At 34.0% G+C, this 20,408-nt stretch overlaps 1 protein-coding gene across 3 annotated transcripts in view; it reads right to left on the reverse strand.

Annotated features, from left to right (window-relative positions):
- ARHGAP42 (Rho GTPase activating protein 42) overlaps nucleotides 1–20,408 on the reverse strand; it is a 274,390-nt gene that overhangs the window by 42,068 nt on the left and 211,914 nt on the right. For all 3 annotated transcript variants that reach the window (XR_004382103.1, XM_032852731.1, XM_032852729.1), the window contains 5 exons: nucleotides 19,123–19,252; nucleotides 12,320–12,420; nucleotides 10,364–10,473; nucleotides 7,888–7,966; nucleotides 6,255–6,294 (listed from right to left, as the gene is read on the reverse strand). Coding sequence is in view for 2 of the 3 variants with exons in the window: in XM_032852731.1 (XP_032708622.1) it covers nucleotides 6,255–6,294; nucleotides 7,888–7,966; nucleotides 10,364–10,473; nucleotides 12,320–12,420; nucleotides 19,123–19,252 (460 nt within the window). In the remaining variant the exon portion in view is untranslated. The remainder of the gene's footprint in view (nucleotides 1–6,254; nucleotides 6,295–7,887; nucleotides 7,967–10,363; nucleotides 10,474–12,319; nucleotides 12,421–19,122; nucleotides 19,253–20,408) is intronic.

The following is a 20,408-nucleotide window of genomic DNA, read 5'->3' on the forward strand; positions in this document are numbered from 1 at the left end:
ACAGAATACCCTATGATCCGGGAATTGCACTACTGGGTATTTACCCCCAAAATACAAAAACACTAATTTGAAAGACTATATGCACCCAGGCCCCATGTTTATTGCAGCATTATTTAGAACAGCCAAACTATGGAAGCAGCCCAAGTGTCCATCAACAGATGATTGGATAAAGAAGTCGTGGTATATAAACACAATAGAATATTATTAATCCATAAGAAAGAATGAAATCTTGACATTTGCAACAACATGGATGGAGTTAGAGAGTATAATGCTAAGTGAAATACGTGTCAGAGAAACACCACCATATGATTTCCCTCATATGAGGAATTTAAGAATCACAACAAACAGAGGAAAAAGTTTAGAATACTTAAAGGGCACTAATTCAAACGGATACATGCACCCCTATGTTTACTGCAACATTTTTTTATAATAACCAAGTTATGGAAGCAGCCCAATTGTCCATTGATAGATGGATGAATAAAGATGTGATTATATATATATATATATATGTGTATATATATATATACACATATATATATATACACATGTATGTATATATATATATATAACTCATCCTTATAAAATAATGAAATCTTTCCATTTACAATGACATGGATGAAGCTAGAGAGTATAATGCTAAGCTAAATAAGTCAGTTGGAGAAAGACAAATACCATATGATTTTGTTCATATCCGGCATTTAGGAAACCAAAGAAACAAAGAGAAAAAAGAAAGAGAGCCAAACCAAGAAACATATCTTAACTACAGAGAACAAATGCTGGTTGCCAGTAGGGAGTTGGGGAGATGGGTGAAACAGGTAATAGGGATTAAAGAGTACATTTACCACGGTGAACACTGAGTAATGTATAGAACTGCTGAATCACTGTATTGTACACCTGAAACTAATATAACACTGTATGTTAACTATACTGGAATTAAAATAAAAGATTTAATAAAACCAAAAAAAAAAAAAAAAAGAAAGAAAAGAAAATTGGTTTCTTTGAAGACAGGCTCAAATTATGGAGCACTATTGATATGTCACTCTTTAAAAAATATCCCTAATGGCACAGCTTAAGTGATAGTTTAATTCTACTCTTAACTGAATAATATTTAATATTCATGGTAGACATTGCTATTCTCAAAGTTAAAGTCCCAACATGAAGTCCCAGCATCTTAGAATTTCAAGAAAAGAATACTGTATGGGCTGCCTGGGTGGCTCAGTGGGTTAAGCCGCTGCCTTCGGCTCAGGTCATGATATCAGGGTCCTGGGATCGAGTCCCACATCGGGCTCTCTGCTCAGCAGGGAGCCTGCTTCCCTTCTTCTCTCTCTGCCTGTCTCTCTGCCTACTTGTGATCTCTCTCTGTCAAATAAATAAATAAAATCTTTAAAAAAAGAAAGAAAGAAAGAAAGAAAAGAATACTGTAAATACTGCAAGCATATTTTACAACCAGAAAAGCATTTGCTGACCAGTTCTTTAGTTCTTGTATTTAGTAGTTTTTTTCATTAAGAAATGTCAAACTTTCCTTCTTTATTGAATTATATGCTAGTCTCATTTGCAGCATCTCTACTCTGAAAACAGTAAAGTAAGAGTAATCACAAAGTACTGAGACTTTTTCATGTTAGGTTTGTAAAGACAGTCTCGTGATTCAACAGCCACAGAATAGCTTTACTCTTTATTTTATGGCATATATTCTCTGTATCTTCACAGTATGGCCCTATTTTAGGATGCTAAATAGTTTTTATTCTATTACCTTGAGGATTTTTAATGAAAGCATAGACATTATGACTGCGCTTAATGGCTGACAGTCAAAACAAATTTTTATCTGAGTTTTATATTTTACAATCTCTATGCTTCATTATTAGCTTTATCATTTCAAAAATACAAATATATCCCATGTGAAACTGAGTTTCCAAAGGATAGATAACTAGAATATTTTAAGATAAACAGTATCCATCTGAATTACCAAAGCTATAAAGATGCACTTCCTAAGGTGGCAAATGAATCAAGACTAGTGCTTGTTTCAAATACCATTTGAGAGAGAAGTTACAAATGAAGATTGATATAATTCTTCACTTTTGAGAGGAGTCAGATGTCAAAAAGGAACACAGAGATCTCAAAAAAACAAGATGATATATTGAAAAATGGTAAAAGGGGTGAATATAAAGATCAAAGCTGTTGTGAACTAACAGGATGAGCTTACATGATTAATTCAGGACTTAAAAACGAGGTCCGAGAACTTCACTATCACTGGAATATAATTTTGAACCGAAACAAATACAATTCCAGGCATGTCACGAGAAAGAAAACACAATGCTGCTCTCAGGTGAACCATATGCTAGAGTCTGGAATACTGTTGAGTATTCATGTATATCCTATTAGTTATTAAAGTTATTAAATCACTAGTTAAATAGTGGTGTACTGATAAGACACATGATAAAAGAGGTAAGAATTAAGATTATAATCTGAGCAAGAGATTCAAAGTTCCACTAACACATTTTAGGCCTTGATTTAGTAAAATATTTAAAATTACATGCAAAAATATTAAATTCTGAGGACCAGGAAAGCCCTCTCATCTGAGAGGCAGGTTATTTTAGGGAAAGGGACTTCAAGGCATGTTGGTTTGAGGAATGTTTAAGAGAATCTTGCTCACATAAATTGGCAAAAAAAAAAAAAAAAAAGTCCACCCCACAGCTTATTTCTGGAAGTACATTCAATCCTGTGCCTACATCAGTCAGAATTTCTTTTTATTGATGACATAGTCTTGCCTTTTCAAGAGAGTAGATATTCTCCTCAGGTGAGCAAATTTGAATTTCCAAGAATGTGGGAAAACAATCAGAAATAAGTGTGATTTGGGGTAAGTCAGCTTTAAGCCCACATAGTAAGACTTTTTGAAATCACTACACAATTTTGTATATAAATTATTTAGAATGTTTAGAATACTTAAAGGGATATTAATCTCAGCATTTATAAGCCAATTTACTAGATTACAAAAGATTCCACCAGTTTTGAAAGATTATATAAGCCAGAATCAGAAACTGGCCTTTAATTAGAGTACTGCATGTGGGAAAACAAGATTTACAAGCTTTGTAATTATATCTTGATATGTCTAAAAAAAGCTTCATTGGTTAAATGTATAAATGGGGGAATTCTATCAAATTTATGAAAACAAAATGAAAATGACATTTTAAAAAATTAGGGCATTTATATATAAAATAAGATTTGTATATAAAATAGGATGAAAGAAAAAATATAGCTTAAGATAAAATAATAAAAATAAAAGTCAAAAGGTTAAGATTTATAATGTGAAGCACTACATATTAATAAAGCAAACGTAATTAGAATATTCTTTTCTATGATCAAAATCTCCCCTTGGGCAATAAAAACCTACTGGCACTAAGAGCTACAATAAGAGCAAATGTGTGCTGAGCACATATACCTCATGGAAAAAGCCTGTGTTGAGTACTAAGAAAAAGGGGACAAGTGTTCTGTCACAAGTTGCTCAGAGAACTAACAAAGATACTCAAACACTATACCAAAAGCCAAAATGTGAGAAATGACACAAATACATGGGCTCTAGAAGAGCTACTTTTCTGAAAAATATACCATTTTATAATTACAAATGGTGGCATAGTGATGTTTCAGGTGGCTAAGGCTACAAGAAAGCAGATTTCTAGAAGTCTTTATGGCATTAAAAAGTGTATTCCCCCTCCATCAGAACACGAGTACATGTGATAACTTTCTTATTCAAATTTCCTAGTTATGATAGAAACCCTACTTCCAAGAAACGTAATAAAGATCAAATATATTCTCAGTGACTTAACCATGTCCCCATTTAAAGCCTTACTGAATACTATATATAGGTTCAGTTATTTTCTCAGGATTTATCATTGAGTAGGTTCATTTAAAGTTTATACTATATATGAAAAATGAAACCACTCAAAAAGAACAGATAATCATGTCAAAAATGGGAAGAATATGGAGGACTTTGGGAGATGGAGAGGAGAAGTGAGTTAGGGGAAATCGGAGGGGAAGACAAACCAGGAGACTGTGGACTCTGAGAAACAAACTGAGGGTTTTGGAGGGGAGGGGGTTGGGGGTTGGGTGAGCCTGGTGGTGGGTATTAAGAAGGGCACACACTACATGGAGCACTGGGTGTGGTGCATAAACAACGAATCTTGGAACACTGAAAAATAAAATAAAATTACAAAAAAAAATTGGGCAGAAGACATGAACAGACACTTCTCCAAAGAAGACATACAAATGGCTAACAGACACATGAAAAAATGTTCATCATTAGCCATCAGGGAGATTCAAATCAAAACCACATGGAGATACCACCTATACCAGTTAGAATGGCCAAAATTAACAAGATAGTAAACAACAAGTGTTGGAGAGGATGTGGAGAAAGGGGAACCCTCTTACACTGCTGGTGGGAATGCAAGTTGGGGCAGCCACTTTGGAAAACTGTGGAGATTCCTTAAGAAATTAAAAATAGAGCTACCCTATGACCCTGCAATTGCACTACTGGGTATTTACCCCAAAGATATAGATGTAGTGAACAGAAGGACCATCTGTACCCCAATGTTCATAGCAGCAATGGCCACAGTCGCCAAACTGTGGAAAGAGCCAAGATGACCTTCAACAGACGAATGGATACAGAAGACATGGTCCATATAAACAATGGAATATTATGCCTCCACAGAAAGGATGAATACCCAACTTTTGTATCAACATGGTTGGGACTGGAGAAGATTATGCTGAGTGAAATGTCAAGCAGAGAAAATCAATTATCATATGGTTTCACTTATTTGTGGAACATAAGGAATAACATGGAGGACATTAGGAGAAGGAAAAGAAAAGTGACTTGGGGGAAATTGGAGGGGGAGGTGAACCATGAGAGACTGTGGACTCTGAGAAACAAACTGAGGGTTTTGGAGGGGTGGGGAATTGGGTGAGCCTGCTGGTGGGTATTAAGGAGGGCACGTATTGTATGGAGTACTGGGCATGGTGCATAAACAATGAATTCTGGTACACTGAAAAAATAAAAAAAATTAAAAAAAATGAAACCAGTATTAGAAAACACATTTCAAACTCTACTCAAATGCAAATTATATAATATATTGCTCTTTAGGTAATTGCTTAGAATGAACAATTGGTACTAATCTGTTGGTTATTATTTCTGTGATTAGATATAAATGGGCAATGGAAGATTTTATTCTAGTCACTTTCCTTGATTTGCAATAAAGAAATGCAAGAATAAAAACTGGAAATAATTTTTTAAGTCTTTAACATTAGGTATACTTTAAATCATGTTTTTTCTTTTGATAATTTCTGAAATGAATTGCTAGGAAGCATTTCATTCCATTAAAATAATAGGCTCTCTCATACACTCAATATTTATGACCTTCAAATGAGTGCTTTCCTAGTTTTTATCTTCACTTCATTCTAAATTGCACTGTATTAGCAATTTAAAAGTCAGGATTATTATTAATCTTGTTTTAAAAATAAATCTAGACATCATGAGAGAAAGTCAATTGAATCAAATAAAACTTTAAGTTGCTTTAGAAGATATACAGATAACCTTAGAAACAAATATACAAACTAATTTTGATATGTCAAATAATCTGGCCATGTAGAGTACATAAAAAGGAAAATCCCTTAAAATAACCAAGGGTAATTGCCAAGAGTGGCAAGAATATGGCAGACAATTATGTGGATTAGATTAAGTGGATTTAGAATGTGATGGAAAACACATAAAATGTGCTTATTAAGACTGCTTTAATACTAAGGATTCGGTAATTCTATAGTGAGACAAAGGTTCTCCTACATATCCCATGTCATATGACAATGTCTTTATTCATCACAATCTTAGGCACAATCTCCTAAAACCAGCACAAAGTATTCATGTCTTCAGTGTAGTCACTGGAACAGGGAAACTAAAATAAAGAAACTCTCTATTGCCCTTAAAAACATTTAAAAAATCAAATAAATATAAATTGCTTCAAATCTCCTCCTGGGATAAAGCAAAGTACATACCTATAAGTAAATAAACACTAAACAAATAAAAATTAATTTTGGTCACTATAACACCAGTAGCTTTGACTTGAGAAACTTCTTTGAATGAAAATTTTAAATTTGTTTAACCATCAAATCAAAGGTACATTTTCTCAGAATTAACTCTTAATACCACATAATACCTTTGTAATTAAAAATAAACTGTGATAAAATTTTAAATAATTATTAAAACAACTTACTTTCTTCTTTCTTGCTAATAATGGCAGGCAGCGTATAAATCTAAAAAAACAAAGGAAGTCTTATCAGTTAATGACCCTGCACAAAAGCAGGGGGATGATGGTACAATGATACACAAAGGGGAGTATCTTGATTTCAAGGTCCTACAACTGGTATGTCCATAGGGCCAACTCCCTACCTGTCAACCTTACCTTGTTTCCCACTTCTTTCCATTATGGCTGTCCAGCCCTGAGCAAGGTTGTACCCCTTTCAGATGATTTATATATCTTATTTTATTACCTGAAATGATGCACAGTATGTATCCTTTCTTCAGGAAGGATCTCATGATGGATTTTACCAGATTACTCTTTCCTCCAATTATCTCTTTAGTGTTTTGTTCTCAACATGTACAGCCCTAACTTATACCTGAGCTGTCACACCATCTCCTAAATTTGCTCTAGGTCAGGGCTTACCTCACAACCTTTAGTGGCAAAGAGTCAAGTCATTTTGTTTTAATTTTTAGTTTGTAATTGGCTGTTATTTTTATAAGTAATAATAAAGTAAAACATAATAAACATTATAAAGAATAGATGCAAAGTCCAAATTTTTATTATTAAACTCAATAGATGTAAAATGAGTTCTCCAAATTGCTATTAAATTTCCCAGATGTTTAATCTTAATTTCTGCACTCATTTTATTGTGGTAGTAGTTGGAGGGATGGCCTCAAAGTTTAGGGACAACACTTTAGGTGTGTTGTTGCATAGGTACTTTGCACCAATTTGTTCACAGATTCTTTGCCAACTAAAGGATAGTTCTCAAGGGACAGAACAGGGCCTCCTATTTTCTCTGTGTGCTCCTCCAACAATCCATGCAGTGTTCTTCACAAGGGAAACAGACAGTGATCAGTGATTTATTCATTCCCTTTTTTAACATAGCTTCCCTAATAATTTTAAGTAAATTATCATGCCCACATTGAAATAACTATTAAAACAGTGGGGATATGGATAGAAGGGAAAATGTCAAGCCACAAGACAGTTTGACCAAATGAAACTTATTTTTTTTAAGAGTTATTTATGTATTGGGGGAAGGGGCAGAGCGAGAGAAAGAATCTCAAGCAGACTCTCCCCTGAGCACAGAGGCCAATGTGGGGCTCGAACTCAAGACCCTGAGACAATGACAATTTAAAGACCTTAAGATAATGACCTGAGCCAAAATCAAGAGCCAGATGTTTAACTGACCGAGGTACCCAGGGGCCCCACCCCATGAGACTTTAAAACAATGATATAGACCATACAATTATTTCTTACCCTGAACCTATGCTCATCACACTGATTACGAAGCTTAGCACAGGCCTTCCAAAGAGTGGGGACTCAATTATTAACTGAATAAAATAATTCAATCAGTACAGCCAGGTTAGTGATAAGTAATTTGTTAAAAAGTAATTTTAGGATTTTAAATCTAGAAGTCCCCCTGAGAAAGAAATTATAAAGTTATGCCAATGATTAAGACAACACTAGAAAAACAGTAAGAGTCTCTACTCTGACTTGTTATACTAATTATTTTCAAATATACTACTTCAAACATAAAAAAAAATTTCAGATGTATTTTGTAATTAGAAGAATAAAACCTAAATTATAGAATGTGTCATATTCTTACCGGTTCTTTACCATCCATGGCTTCGAGCCAGAGTTTCCGATTAGCTTCTGAGAATGCCTGCAATGTGATGATTCCATGCCTATTTAAAAACAAATATTTTATATATTCAGTTTATTCCTGTTGTGTCTTTACTTATTACTTATTACTTTACTTATTACTCTTAAAAGTACAGATAAAACTTGAAGAAAAAACTCAAAAGAAAAAAAATGAAAAGAGAGAAAAGGAAATAAAAAAAAGAAAAAATAATTTAAAAAAGTAAAAAAGACTGATTTATAGTTACCTTTCAGAAAAATCACTGTGGGGACACATATACATATACATACAAACAAACAAATATTTCTTAATTCTAATGGCTGCAGGTAGTAAAATCATTGCTTTAGGTATGACTACATGAAGGAGGCTAGTTCCAAACTATTTCCTCTGAAATGACCAAAAAAGATGACAAAGTTACATTCACCAAAGTTCAGAACCACCTAAACGTTCTATAATATGAGAATGATTAAGATTATGACCCCAATGTGTACAATCTAGTCACCAAAAATAATTGCAATGAGTATATTCATATGACAAGTTTCATAACGTAATTAGTGAATTATTAAAAAAGACACTAAACCAAAATGTTTATACCATGATCACAATGTTAAAATTAATTCATTTAAAAAGCATCTTTTCCCATGTATCCATTCTGAGTAAGTTACTTGAGGATGTACTTCAAGGGAGAAAGAGCAAGCAAAGGAAGGAGGAAAGCAATGTAAGATAGAAAAAGACATGAAATTCAGAAGCAGTTAAATTAACCTAGTTAATTGTGCAGATTGTCCAGAAAACAAATTTAAATAGGAAATTAGAGGACTCCATGAAGAGGTACACTGAGGAGGAAACCTGAGTTAAATATTGTGTGACTGAAAACTGGTATGACTTAAAACTGTTGAAAGCATATTATTTCTTGTGAAAACAGGAAAACAGATCATTGGAATGACAGGAAAAGGAAAAACATATATGAAGATCAAGATCATTCGATCTTGGAGAATCTAAGCCAGCATCAACAAAAATAATAAGATAACAATATTTTTTTGGCTGTTTATTATGTGTCGGGCACTATGTTATAAATGTGTTTCCTTTTTTTTAATCTAATTTAATCATCACAGGAGCCCTTTGACGTGGGTACTTATCCTTATTTTACAGATGAGACAACCAAAGCACAACTTAACAATGTACCCCAGGACAGAACTAAAAACTGCTGAAATAAAGAAAAATCACTAGTGTGTTGGCGTCTGTCTGCATAGAAAATCTGTAAGTTCCTATCACAAAACTATTAAAATCAGTAAGGAGCTCAAAAACTATGCAGATATAGATTGATATATTAAAAAAATTAATAGCCCTTCAATACAGGAGTCTCAACCATTGGGAAAAAGATACACTAATGAATTCTATTCAAAACTGCAATAAAATGAAAATACTCAAGAATAAGTATTAAAAAAATATAAAATCTTCAAAGAGAGTTCAACTCTCCATCAATTAATTAATAACTCTAATGTTACTCTAGGCAAAAATCACAAAGGATTTTTTTGGAAAGAAAGGAAAACTTAATAAATGGATACATAAAATCTAAAAATACAGTGCCAAATATTTAACACAATTTTTAAAAAGCATAAAAAACAGGGGCCTTGCTCTACTAAGTAGTTATAATCTACATATATGTAAACTATAGTATATAAGAGTATATACAGTATGTGTTCTATATAGTGCACCACACAAAGCTAGAATATTCAGAGAAGAATGGTAGTAATGCAGGGGAAGAAAAATAGATCATGGAGTAGAACAGAGATCAAAAAGTATACCCATTCTTATTTAGGTTCTGTTCCTCGTGTATTGATACCAAAAAAAAAAAAAAAAAAGAGAGAGAGAGAGAGAGAGAGAGAGAGAGATACAGATCTAAAAATCCCTACTAGGTTATAAGCTCACATGTACACTTATGTCTTTCCCGATATCCTGTGGCTGAGAATGTCTAGAATGGTGCTCCGCACAGAGCAGGTACTGAATTTCACTGGCTGAAGGAAAATTATGGCATTTCCAGCTGTGTCTTATTACTCGTTGGAAGCAAAGGCCACCAGACTTCAAAAGTCCACAAAAAGACTTATCCAGGAGTGGTAAACAATATTGTCAGGATCATTCATAGTGATGGGAACTCAAGTCCACCATACATCACCATATATCCCCTAACACAGTCATTTATGTTGATTCCCCAAATTCTTCTTTGAGTGATGTTGCTTTTTGCTAACATCCTTTGTCTGATTTATTTTTTGAAAGCATCACACAATATATATTTGTTGAATAAATACACCAAAGAATGAAATAAACATGCATAATGTTTTTAAAGACTGAAAAGTACTTGTATGCTGTTTCATATTTATATCTAAACATAGAAACAAATAATTTAGCTTATTAAAAAATATAAAGTGAAAAGAAAACCTCAAACCTTTCAACTACTTCTATGTCAAAGCAGAACCGTTTGTCAATTGAATCTGTCTTTCGTCGGATACAAGATTTCAATTTAAACATTTCTGGTGAGCCAGTAACAAGGCCATTCTGAAACAAGAAGAACACGTTATTGACATGATGACAAGGGCAACTGGAGAATATTAAAAATGCCAACTAATGCTGCTGCACCAAAATGTTATACATAAGTACAGCTTATATATAAAGGTCATAATGACATTCTGTCCTCTGAATACAGACTTTTTGCCTAATGTTAACTGCTCAATTATAATACAGTTAATAAACTAACCACATGCACATTTTAATTAAAGAATCTTGTGGCATGCCTGTCTAGTAGTCTCAAACATACTTACTTATGTTAATGTGCACTACAATGTACATTCTTTAGGACTTCAAATTTAGAAAAAATGTGAAATCATAGTTACCATAATGTCACAATTAGATATACAGAGCTTGTCAGGATACAACACTGTTGCTTTGGCATCAAAATGCCCTAGGTTGCTAAGAGATTAGTATTGTTCATTTTTGTGTATGTGCGCATATGAGCAAGTATGTGTACACATGTGTATGTTTATGCATTAGAGCCTTAGAGTATTAAATGATAACCGGCTCAAAGTTTCAGGAGAGCTAACAAAATAATATTTTTCTAGTATTTTCTTGTTGTAAATGTATTGCTATCATACACACTGCATGACTGCTTTGCTGGTAACCAATTACTACTCTGCTCCTAAACTCTTAACTCTTTGGATAGGATCCAACATAAGCTCGAGCTATAAGAATTCTCTTCTATACCTGAGACACCAGTTACCTAAAGAGGAATATATCCCTAATGTCTGGTTAATTCTACTATCTTTGGTTACAAAGGTCATAGATTTATTAACAGAACTTTGGCTTGGGTCTATCTGCTAACAGCTCACTGACTGTCACATAAGCTGTCTTTCAGGCAACAACTTTTCTTATGAAAACTTTAAAGTACACACTAGGCCTTAACTTCTTATGATGGGCTGAAGGTTTCTTTTGCTCTGGTATGTTCTTTATATTATGTCTTTCCATTTGAATTATTAGACTCTATTGAATGGCCAAGGACAATAAGTTTCAGCTGATGTATTTGAATATATATCTAAGTTAGATCAGCATTTACCTCTACTATGATCCATACCACAAATTAGTTGGGTGAGTCACTTACTTTCTACCACCTTGATTTTCTAATCTGTTAAAATAAGGCTGGACTAAATAATCTTTAGGATAACTCTCAGCTCTAGGATTCTTTGATGATGGTCCCAGTTACCTAATTCTTAAATTCAGTCACTTGCCATATTCATATCATAATTCACAAAAAGATTATACACTGTATACAACTACAAAGTTGTACTTTGTAGAACTTCCTTACATAAAGTATACTTTGTTCTATACTGTTCACTAGCCATGCAAGACATCCAGTGACCAATTTACTTTTGGAGTAAATGGGCATCAACTGATTTCTTCTGAATGCTGGCCAACATTTCAGTAAACAGTACACAATGTAGAAGAGGAAGTGGCATGCAGGGGCAAAAAGCAGCCTCCCACAGAGGTGGCCTGGAGGAAAGATGCAGAGTCCTTGAGCCTGGTACAGCCATTGAGTCTCTAATGAGGTTCTAGCCAGCTAAAAGCAAACTCTGATAGGGATATGAGAGGACATGTCTGAGGTCTACTAAAAGTTCTCTACATTTAACTCAACTGTTTATAAACACTCCATTATAAGGTAAAGGAAAATCCTGGCTGCTCTTTTTAAGTCATCAAGATCACTGAAGTTAGAGAAAACTTTTTGACTTTTTAAATTTTAAAAATTGTTTACATGTTTAAGAAAAGCAAGCAAATATGACTTTGTTTTTTTACTTCTATTACTTAACTAACAAGTTCAGTTTAAAAAAAAAAAAAGAAGAAGAAGAAAACTCACCATTTTCCCACTGGATTTCATTTCTGAAACACTCATTGTAAATGTTTTACTTCCCTTATCATATGTACAATAATGTTTAATCCATGTAAAACCAAGGGGTCCTGATATAAGGAAACAAATATTACAGATTTTTAATAAATGATTTGTGACTATGTTTGTACAGTTTTTGATGCTATGATACACAACTGAACATCTCCACAGGCCATACTGCTGTAGAATATTTATTGTGAGAAAGGCCAGTACAGAGGGAGAGTTTTATAGGGTACAATGTCTGGGAATCAAACAACTTGGCTCTACTTGCTTGCAGCACTGACACTCCTGTAACTCAAGAGTCCCTTTAGATCTGAACCTCAGTTATCTCCTCAGTAAAAGTGGCATACCTTACATTCCCAAGAGGTAGTAAGAACAAGAAATAGCCTATAACCGATCTCCTTACTTCTATCCTTCGTCCTTTATTCTTAAAACTTTCAGAAATACTCTGCTAAAATTTTAGCCATTTCATTTCATCCTTTTTGTTCAAAACCCTCCAGTGGTTTCCCATTTCACTCCAGGTAAAAACCAAAGAGCCTATGACTATACACAATGCACACATGATCTGGCCCTTTTTTACTGATCTCACCTCACATTTTACTACCTTCTGCCTCATATACTCTGCTCTAGCTACACTATTCTCCTTGCTACCCTTGGACACAGGAAATGCACTTCTGTCCCAGGGCATTTGTACATCCTGTTCCTCTAGCCTGGAGTATTTCTACTTCAGATATCTGCATGGCTTGCTTTGTCACTTCTCTAGGTCTTTTCCTAAATGACACCTTTACAATACAGCCTTTCCTACAGAGATATCTAATGTCTCAACAATCTCACCTTGATATTTATCACTTTCTTGCTTATTGTCTTCTTGGCAGTTATCACTGCTTAAAATAAGATAAATTTTATGAATTTATTCTATTTATTGTCTGTTTCTACCACTAGACTCTAAGGTTCTATGAGAGCAGGAACATGTGATGCTCTGCTCACTAGGATATTCTTAATCATTAGAACAAGGCCAGATATTAGCTGTCATTCAATAAATTCTTGACAAATGAAGGAATCAATCACTTCTCTTTCTAAGACTTCACTGATCTTGGAGTTATTTCCTCTTACCACTAATCTGAAAATAAGCAAACTCAAGTAATCCTTAAAGTGAAAGTAACTTTTACTTCCCATTTTAAAAGAAAGTTTTATATGTATAGTGCTTATTTTCCCCCCTATAAGTACTGTGCAACTCTTTCCCATAGCATACCACATTATTCTCCTATATTCTTCTTAAGGAATTAGATGCTGCTGCTTCACCAGGGAATAGGGATGCATAGTGAGTTCTATTTTTCCATGACCAAGGTAAATCTTCAGTTTTCCCACAGGTAGCCTGCATCCCAATGCCACAGTCGGCCAAGTGGGTTGAAAATGCAATTTGTTTTCTACACAAACTTCTCCATCTAGGTCCCATCCTGCTTAAAACCTGCACCTTTCCAGCAGCAATTATGTACAATATTATTGCTGGCTTGGTTTCATAACCATATATTTAAAAAGCAAGAAACTTCAATGTAAAAATACACTATTTAAGAAAAGTGTTTCATGAGGCATTTGAAATATTTTCTGTAGTAATAGTGTCCTTGGTGTCATATTTAGCTTTAAAATACTTAAACAACCCCAGATCTCAAAATTATAGGGTATAGCTATATACTTTGTAATCACAAAGGTTTATTATAATAAACTGCAATTCATTTTTAGGACCATTTCACACTATAATACTTAAGCACACTTGTTGATAATTCTGTTCCATGCAATATAATATACTTACAGGCTTAGAGCTGATGAATGGAAAATGGCCTGGATGAAAATCCTTATAATGATTTTATTACTTAGGAAGAAATTTATAAAGCGATATTAGCAATATTATTATTATTTTCTTTAATTTCACTTTTATTTTTTATTTACATTCAGTTAGGACTGGGTATTATATGCAACTAAGGAATAATTGAACATTATATCAAAAACTAATGATATGTTGGCTAATTGAATTTAAGCAATAATTTTAAAATAATTTTTAAATAAAGCTGTTGCAATGCTCTGATTACATTTTAGACCTAAGTTGTTTTTTTCCCTGACTCTGTCTTAAGTTCAGAACCTCATACATCTAATCTTCAGGTTTGTTGTACACACATGCTACTTCCTTTAAAGTTGCTTGGCACTAGGCCAGGGCAGATGTTCCTAGACAAGAAATTCTGAAGTCCTTAAAAAAAAGTGTAGGAAAATAAAAATTTATTCTATCTCTAGAGGTGCAAAATAAAACAAATTTAGGGGCATCCAGGTGGTGCAGTTAGTTAAGCGTAGGACTCCTGGTGGGTTCAAGTAGTGATCTCAGAGTCCTGGGCCTCAGGCTCCAAGCTCAGCATGGAGTCTGCTTAAGCTTCTCTCTCCCTTCTTCCTCTGCCCCTCTGCCATATCCCTGCATGCTCTCCTTCTCTCTAAAATAAATAAATAAATCTTTAAAAATAATTAAATTAATTAGATAAGTTTAATTATCTTACCCAGTAATCATCTGAGGTTGCCGAGATGGTATTTGTGGAATGGGAGGAAATAATATTCACTAAATACCTACTACTGTCCACATGTTATCTAGAAACGTTTTAAGTCAGACATTGTATGAGACTCATGTGCTACTTGCTGTGCTGAGAAAACAGATTAAGTCAGACATTATAAGGAGCATTTTACATATAAGAAAATATAGCCTAAGAGCTGGAGATGTTACTTTCTCTATCAATAGGCATGTGATTGAAGTTGTACTTTTTAGAGGATTAATACTTCTCAACAGTTATGTTAAGAATCTAATGATATGAATATAAATTGCATGGAACAGTAAATGTTCATGATAAGTATTACTTACCACTGCTGATAATAGAGACATTTTACATATATCACCTCTACTCTTGCAACATCATTACTAGATAGGTAATTTATAAATGAGAATATTGAACTCAGAAAACTGTTCATCCAGAATCACCCAGTAACAGGTTGCAAGCATGGAATTCCAACATAATTTTGACTTTGGAACCATGTTCTTCCTGTTTAAAATTAAGTCTATTAACTACCTTATGATCTAGCAACAAGAAGATACAAAAATACAGATTCAAAAGGGTACATGGACCCCAGTGTTTACAGCAGCATTATGAACAATAGCCAAACTATCGGAAGAGCCCAAGTGTCCATCAACTGATGAATAGATAAAGAATATGTGGTACACACACAGACACATACACACACACACAGAGAAATATTACTTGGCCATCAAAAAGAATGAAATCTTGCCATTTGCAATGTGGCCAGAGCTAGAGTGTGTTATGCTAAGTAAATAAGTCATCCAGAGAAAAACAAATACCATATGATCTCACTCATGTGGAATTTAAGAAAGAAAACATGGACAGATGGTGGGGAGGGAGGAGAGACGGAAACAAACCATAAGAGACTCTTGAAATAGGGAACAAACTGAGGGTTGTTGAGGAAGGTGGCTAGAAGAGGGGCTAGATGGGTGATGGGTATTAAGTAGGGCACTTGTCATGATGAGCACTAGTATTGTATGTACTGATGAATCACGGAATTCTACTCCTGAAACCAATACTGTACTGTATTTTAACTAAAATTTAAATTAAAAATAAATAAATAAATAATAAATAAAATGAAGTCTATTGCAATGTAATTTAACGTATGCCTAGAAGTGGGTAACATAAAACCACATATCCAGATAAAGTGGAGCTCTGTGTCTAAACTGCAATGATCTGCTACTACTACCTCATCACATGTATCTCCATTTATCACTCAATTTACAGCTCTGATATTTACTACTGATTACTAGTTAATAATTGCATGAGTTTGTCTTATGCCTTCCACTACAGAATAAAAACCCTAAAGCCATAATTCTTTATCTCATCTTCTATTGCCCATAGAACTTATTTATTCAGTGACAGCAATAGTACAACCAGTATGTTTTAGTGAACTGGTCTGATTTTCTTATAAATGCATTCCAAGGTACCAAGTAGAAAGGGGCTTTGGATATTTGACCCTCATATAAAAATAATTCCAAAGGGATATAAATTTATTCATTTTTCTTTTTAAATCTCTATGCAATAGGAAGTGGGGAGATCGTGAATAGGAAAGAGAGAGAGGGATTACACTAGGGCATGAGAGCACTTTTGAAGGTGATGAATGTGTTCATAGTGGTGATGGTTTCATAGGTCATATATATATATATATATATACATACATACATATATATGGCAAAACTTATACACACACACACACATATGGCAAAACTTAAATTATATATTTTAAATATTTGCAATTCACTATATGCCAACTGTACCTCACTAAAGCTGTAAAAATAATGCGGGTGGATATAGAGAAAATAGAAATGAAATTATCTTGGGAGTAGGAGGACAACATCAAAGGATAGAATGCTAAAAGAGCCCAACTGTTCAAGTATCAAAGACCACACATCATTTAGGAGACCATCACAGGAGGGGCACAATAACTAGCATCATAAACAGATATGCCAAGAGTTCCATCCTGTAGAGGATGGATTATAGACAGGCAAGCCTAGAGGCAAAGGAAGAGCAATGATCAGACCAATGAAAGACTGTGGAGATGAGAGAAGGCGTGGGTTGAAAGGTTATCAAGAAGATCAAATAGACAGAGTTGGCTCTGGGTTACAGGGAGACAATGGAGTTAAGGAGTAAAGGATTTACCTCCAGTCTTTAGCCTAGGAAGGTGGGTGGTATCACTTAGAAGGATAGTGAATTTCAAAGAAAAGTTGGTATCACAAAGGGCTTTATCATCAGCTCAGACTGACCCAGAGAAGTCATGTATCTTAAAACACAACATACCAACATCAGATGGGTACATAAAACATTGCATTTTGTGTACCCATGCAGTTCCCGAGTTACTAAAGGGCCTATGCTTGTATTTTGACCCAAATGTCCAACAGCTGTAGAGTAAGTAAACTATAGCATTGTCCAATGGTTGGACTCCCAAGCACCAAATAAACACGATAAACTTGAAGATCAATGTAAAAAGAATTTGCTAAGTAATCCAAAGCTTTTTTCTTTAGAACAAAATACTGTGCGCCCACAAAGAGATTAGCAACTATGTAACACTGGGGGAATTAAACAACAACAACAACAACAACAACACAAAAAACTCAAGAAATAAAATACTGCATCTTAATGAATTAAAAAAAAATCTCTGAACCAGAGGATGCCACCTCCTCTACCATATGCATGTTTGAACAAGCCTCTTTATCAATACATTTTTCTGCCATGAAAACATTTTGTTGGTGCAAAACGTAAGCTCCTCTCTATGTACCCTCACACTGGGGTTTTCAAATCTGAAACAGTTATTCAAACAAGTATTTAAAAATTTCCGAAGTATTCTGAGTTAAATCCATATACTCCGTATGTGACCAATGGATTAGTTGGTTTTTTTTTTCTCCCATGAAATTGTGATGAAAGTGATTTATTTATGGCCTAATTACAGAATAGCGAGGCAGGTAATTAGATTTATTTTAATATCCAAAAACAGCAGACTGGTCAAAGTCGATACTGATGAAAGAAAAATCTGAAACCCAGATCTCCTGATCCAGCAGCCCTCTATCATCTAATCCATACAGTAATAAATATTTGCTGAGTCTGTTGGATCAAATCATTATGTGCTTATATACAGTTATTTAACAAATGAGCATCATCTAAGCATGTCAAACATGAGATGTGCTGGCATTTTAGTAATCATATTGCATTACGTGAAAAACTTCCACAGCCAACCCAGTATCTCTAGCTTTCCCATCCCAACCCTTATAACTATAATATCAAAACAACTTCATTAATCTATTACTTACTGATATGGAGACCCCAGAGCATGCTACTCTATGTGTTTTTTGAGTCCTACTATATGACAATAGTACAGAAAGTACATCATTCACTACTTCACTCAACATTTCAAAACTTTTACAATGAATGAGCATTACTGCAAAATCCAAGCATATGATTTTGTGTTTTACAAAGACAGAGATCTATAATGGATTGGAAATAAAAATGACTGCTCCTTTACCATAAACAGGAGACAAGTGCATTAGAGCATATCTGGTTTGAAATAGTTTAGTCAGACTGGTTCCATTCAATGCAAGTATCATGCAGAAAGAATCCTATTTATACAAGTTTGAATGGCTTTTTATTAATTTTCATGAGAAAACGGTCTTAGTGTAAGCAACTACAATAGTGCCATATTGTGTCTGGTGCTTATTTTATAACCTCAGGAAGTAAAAAGGTGCCAATCTGACATTACAGAATTGCCAGTTTTATTCCTGAAAACTAATAGAGCACAGAACTTAATGAAATAATGCTGTAGGAAGAGAAAGTATTATCATAATCACCAGGATGATTCATACTGATAAAGGCTTTGAATTTCAATTTTCCATGAAAGTTTAACTTGAGATTAGCTATTACAATGAAATTCTAAAACTGAACTCATGTTACCGTATCATCAGTGAGGGTTGTTAAGTTCCAAGTTCAACAATATGCCAACTTGGAGATCTTGATGGCGAAATGTGGAAAAACTTCCTCACTTTGGTGGTGATAGTGGGAGAGCAGACTAAATATGATAAAGCTATAAGGATTGCAGTCTTCCTATTTGAAAGAATAAACACTAACCAAGTCAAATTTCACGAAACAAAATGTTAATCATAAGACTCATTAAGTTATGTCTTTGTGACTCACGTTTCTCCTGGACATAAAGGTAGCCTTCCATTGTCCACTGGCTGGGTGGTCTGTAATCTTGGTTGGCAGATTTCATTCTTTGCATCAACCGCTCTACTTCTTGTCGAGTACTTTCAAAATTATTCCTTGTCTTAAGTAAACAGAAACAATAATTTCATTCATTGTTTCCTATCAGTTTTGAGGAACTTCCTGTCTAAAATTTCAAAACTACAGATAGTGCAAAGGATAACCTTGATTCTCTCAGCACTATTCACCACTTTCGTGACCTTATATGCTGAGTCCTATGGTCTGACTTTGAATTGTTTTAGTGAAACATGACCTTCTGCGTGTTTCTCTGAATCTGTGTGGTATGTATATGTGTATACTTTATTCTAATTTCCTACTCTAATATTATTACTAAAGAGACAAATCATAACATTTAAAAACATAACATTTATGAAATAGAGTTTTATATTCACTAATACCTAACGTAATAAAGCAGATATATAGGGACTTATATTTCTTTGGGGGGATAAAGACAAAATGAATTCAAATACTTTTATGTGGCACTTAGCAAAAAAAAAAAAAAAAAAAAAGTTCATCACCCATGTTCTTAAAACTTCTTGGAAGAAATATCACTTAGCTTGGTTTCCAGAAATAGTTATCATGAAGTTAGCGTATAAATTAACTCATAAAAATGAATGGGTTTGCTAGCTCTAACTTCTGTTACAAAAAATAGTTTACTCACATAACAGCAAGTTTACCTAAGGTAAGATATAGAAAGCGTAAGGCTTTTCTTGATCTCTTTTGCATTCAGGCCACATTATTTCAACAATTTGTTTGGAAGCAAGCCATATGTTTGGAAACAAAAATCACCACCACCCAACTCTAAAATTTGTTCTGGCCCATAATAAAAACACTGAACCCAAAAGTTAGGAAAATTTTCTTAATTGCCACTTTTGCTACTTCTTAAGCTTTTTTTTTTTTTTCCAGATTCTTTTAAACATAAGGACCAGAAATTTTCTAATTCCTTACATTCCTCTCTTGTTCTTGAACTGCAGGGATCTTAATATGATTGTAATTTATATGGAAATAAATCATAAAAATATTTTGGCTGTTATAAATTTCCCTTTTAATATTTACTTAAAAAGTCCAAATGCATTCCATATTGAAAAACAATGAAATGACTTGCATGTGAAACCAATTCTGCTAGAAAATCTAGATTAAAAAAAAGCTAAAACCCAGGGGCACCTGGGTGGCTCAGTGGGTTAAGCCTCTGCCTTCAGCTCAGGTCATGATCTCAGGGT

Source organism: Lontra canadensis, unplaced genomic scaffold, assembly GCF_010015895.1.
Source record: "Lontra canadensis isolate GAN:19392208 unplaced genomic scaffold, GSC_riverotter_1.0 scaffold7, whole genome shotgun sequence".
NCBI lineage: Eukaryota > Metazoa > Chordata > Mammalia > Carnivora > Mustelidae > Lontra > Lontra canadensis.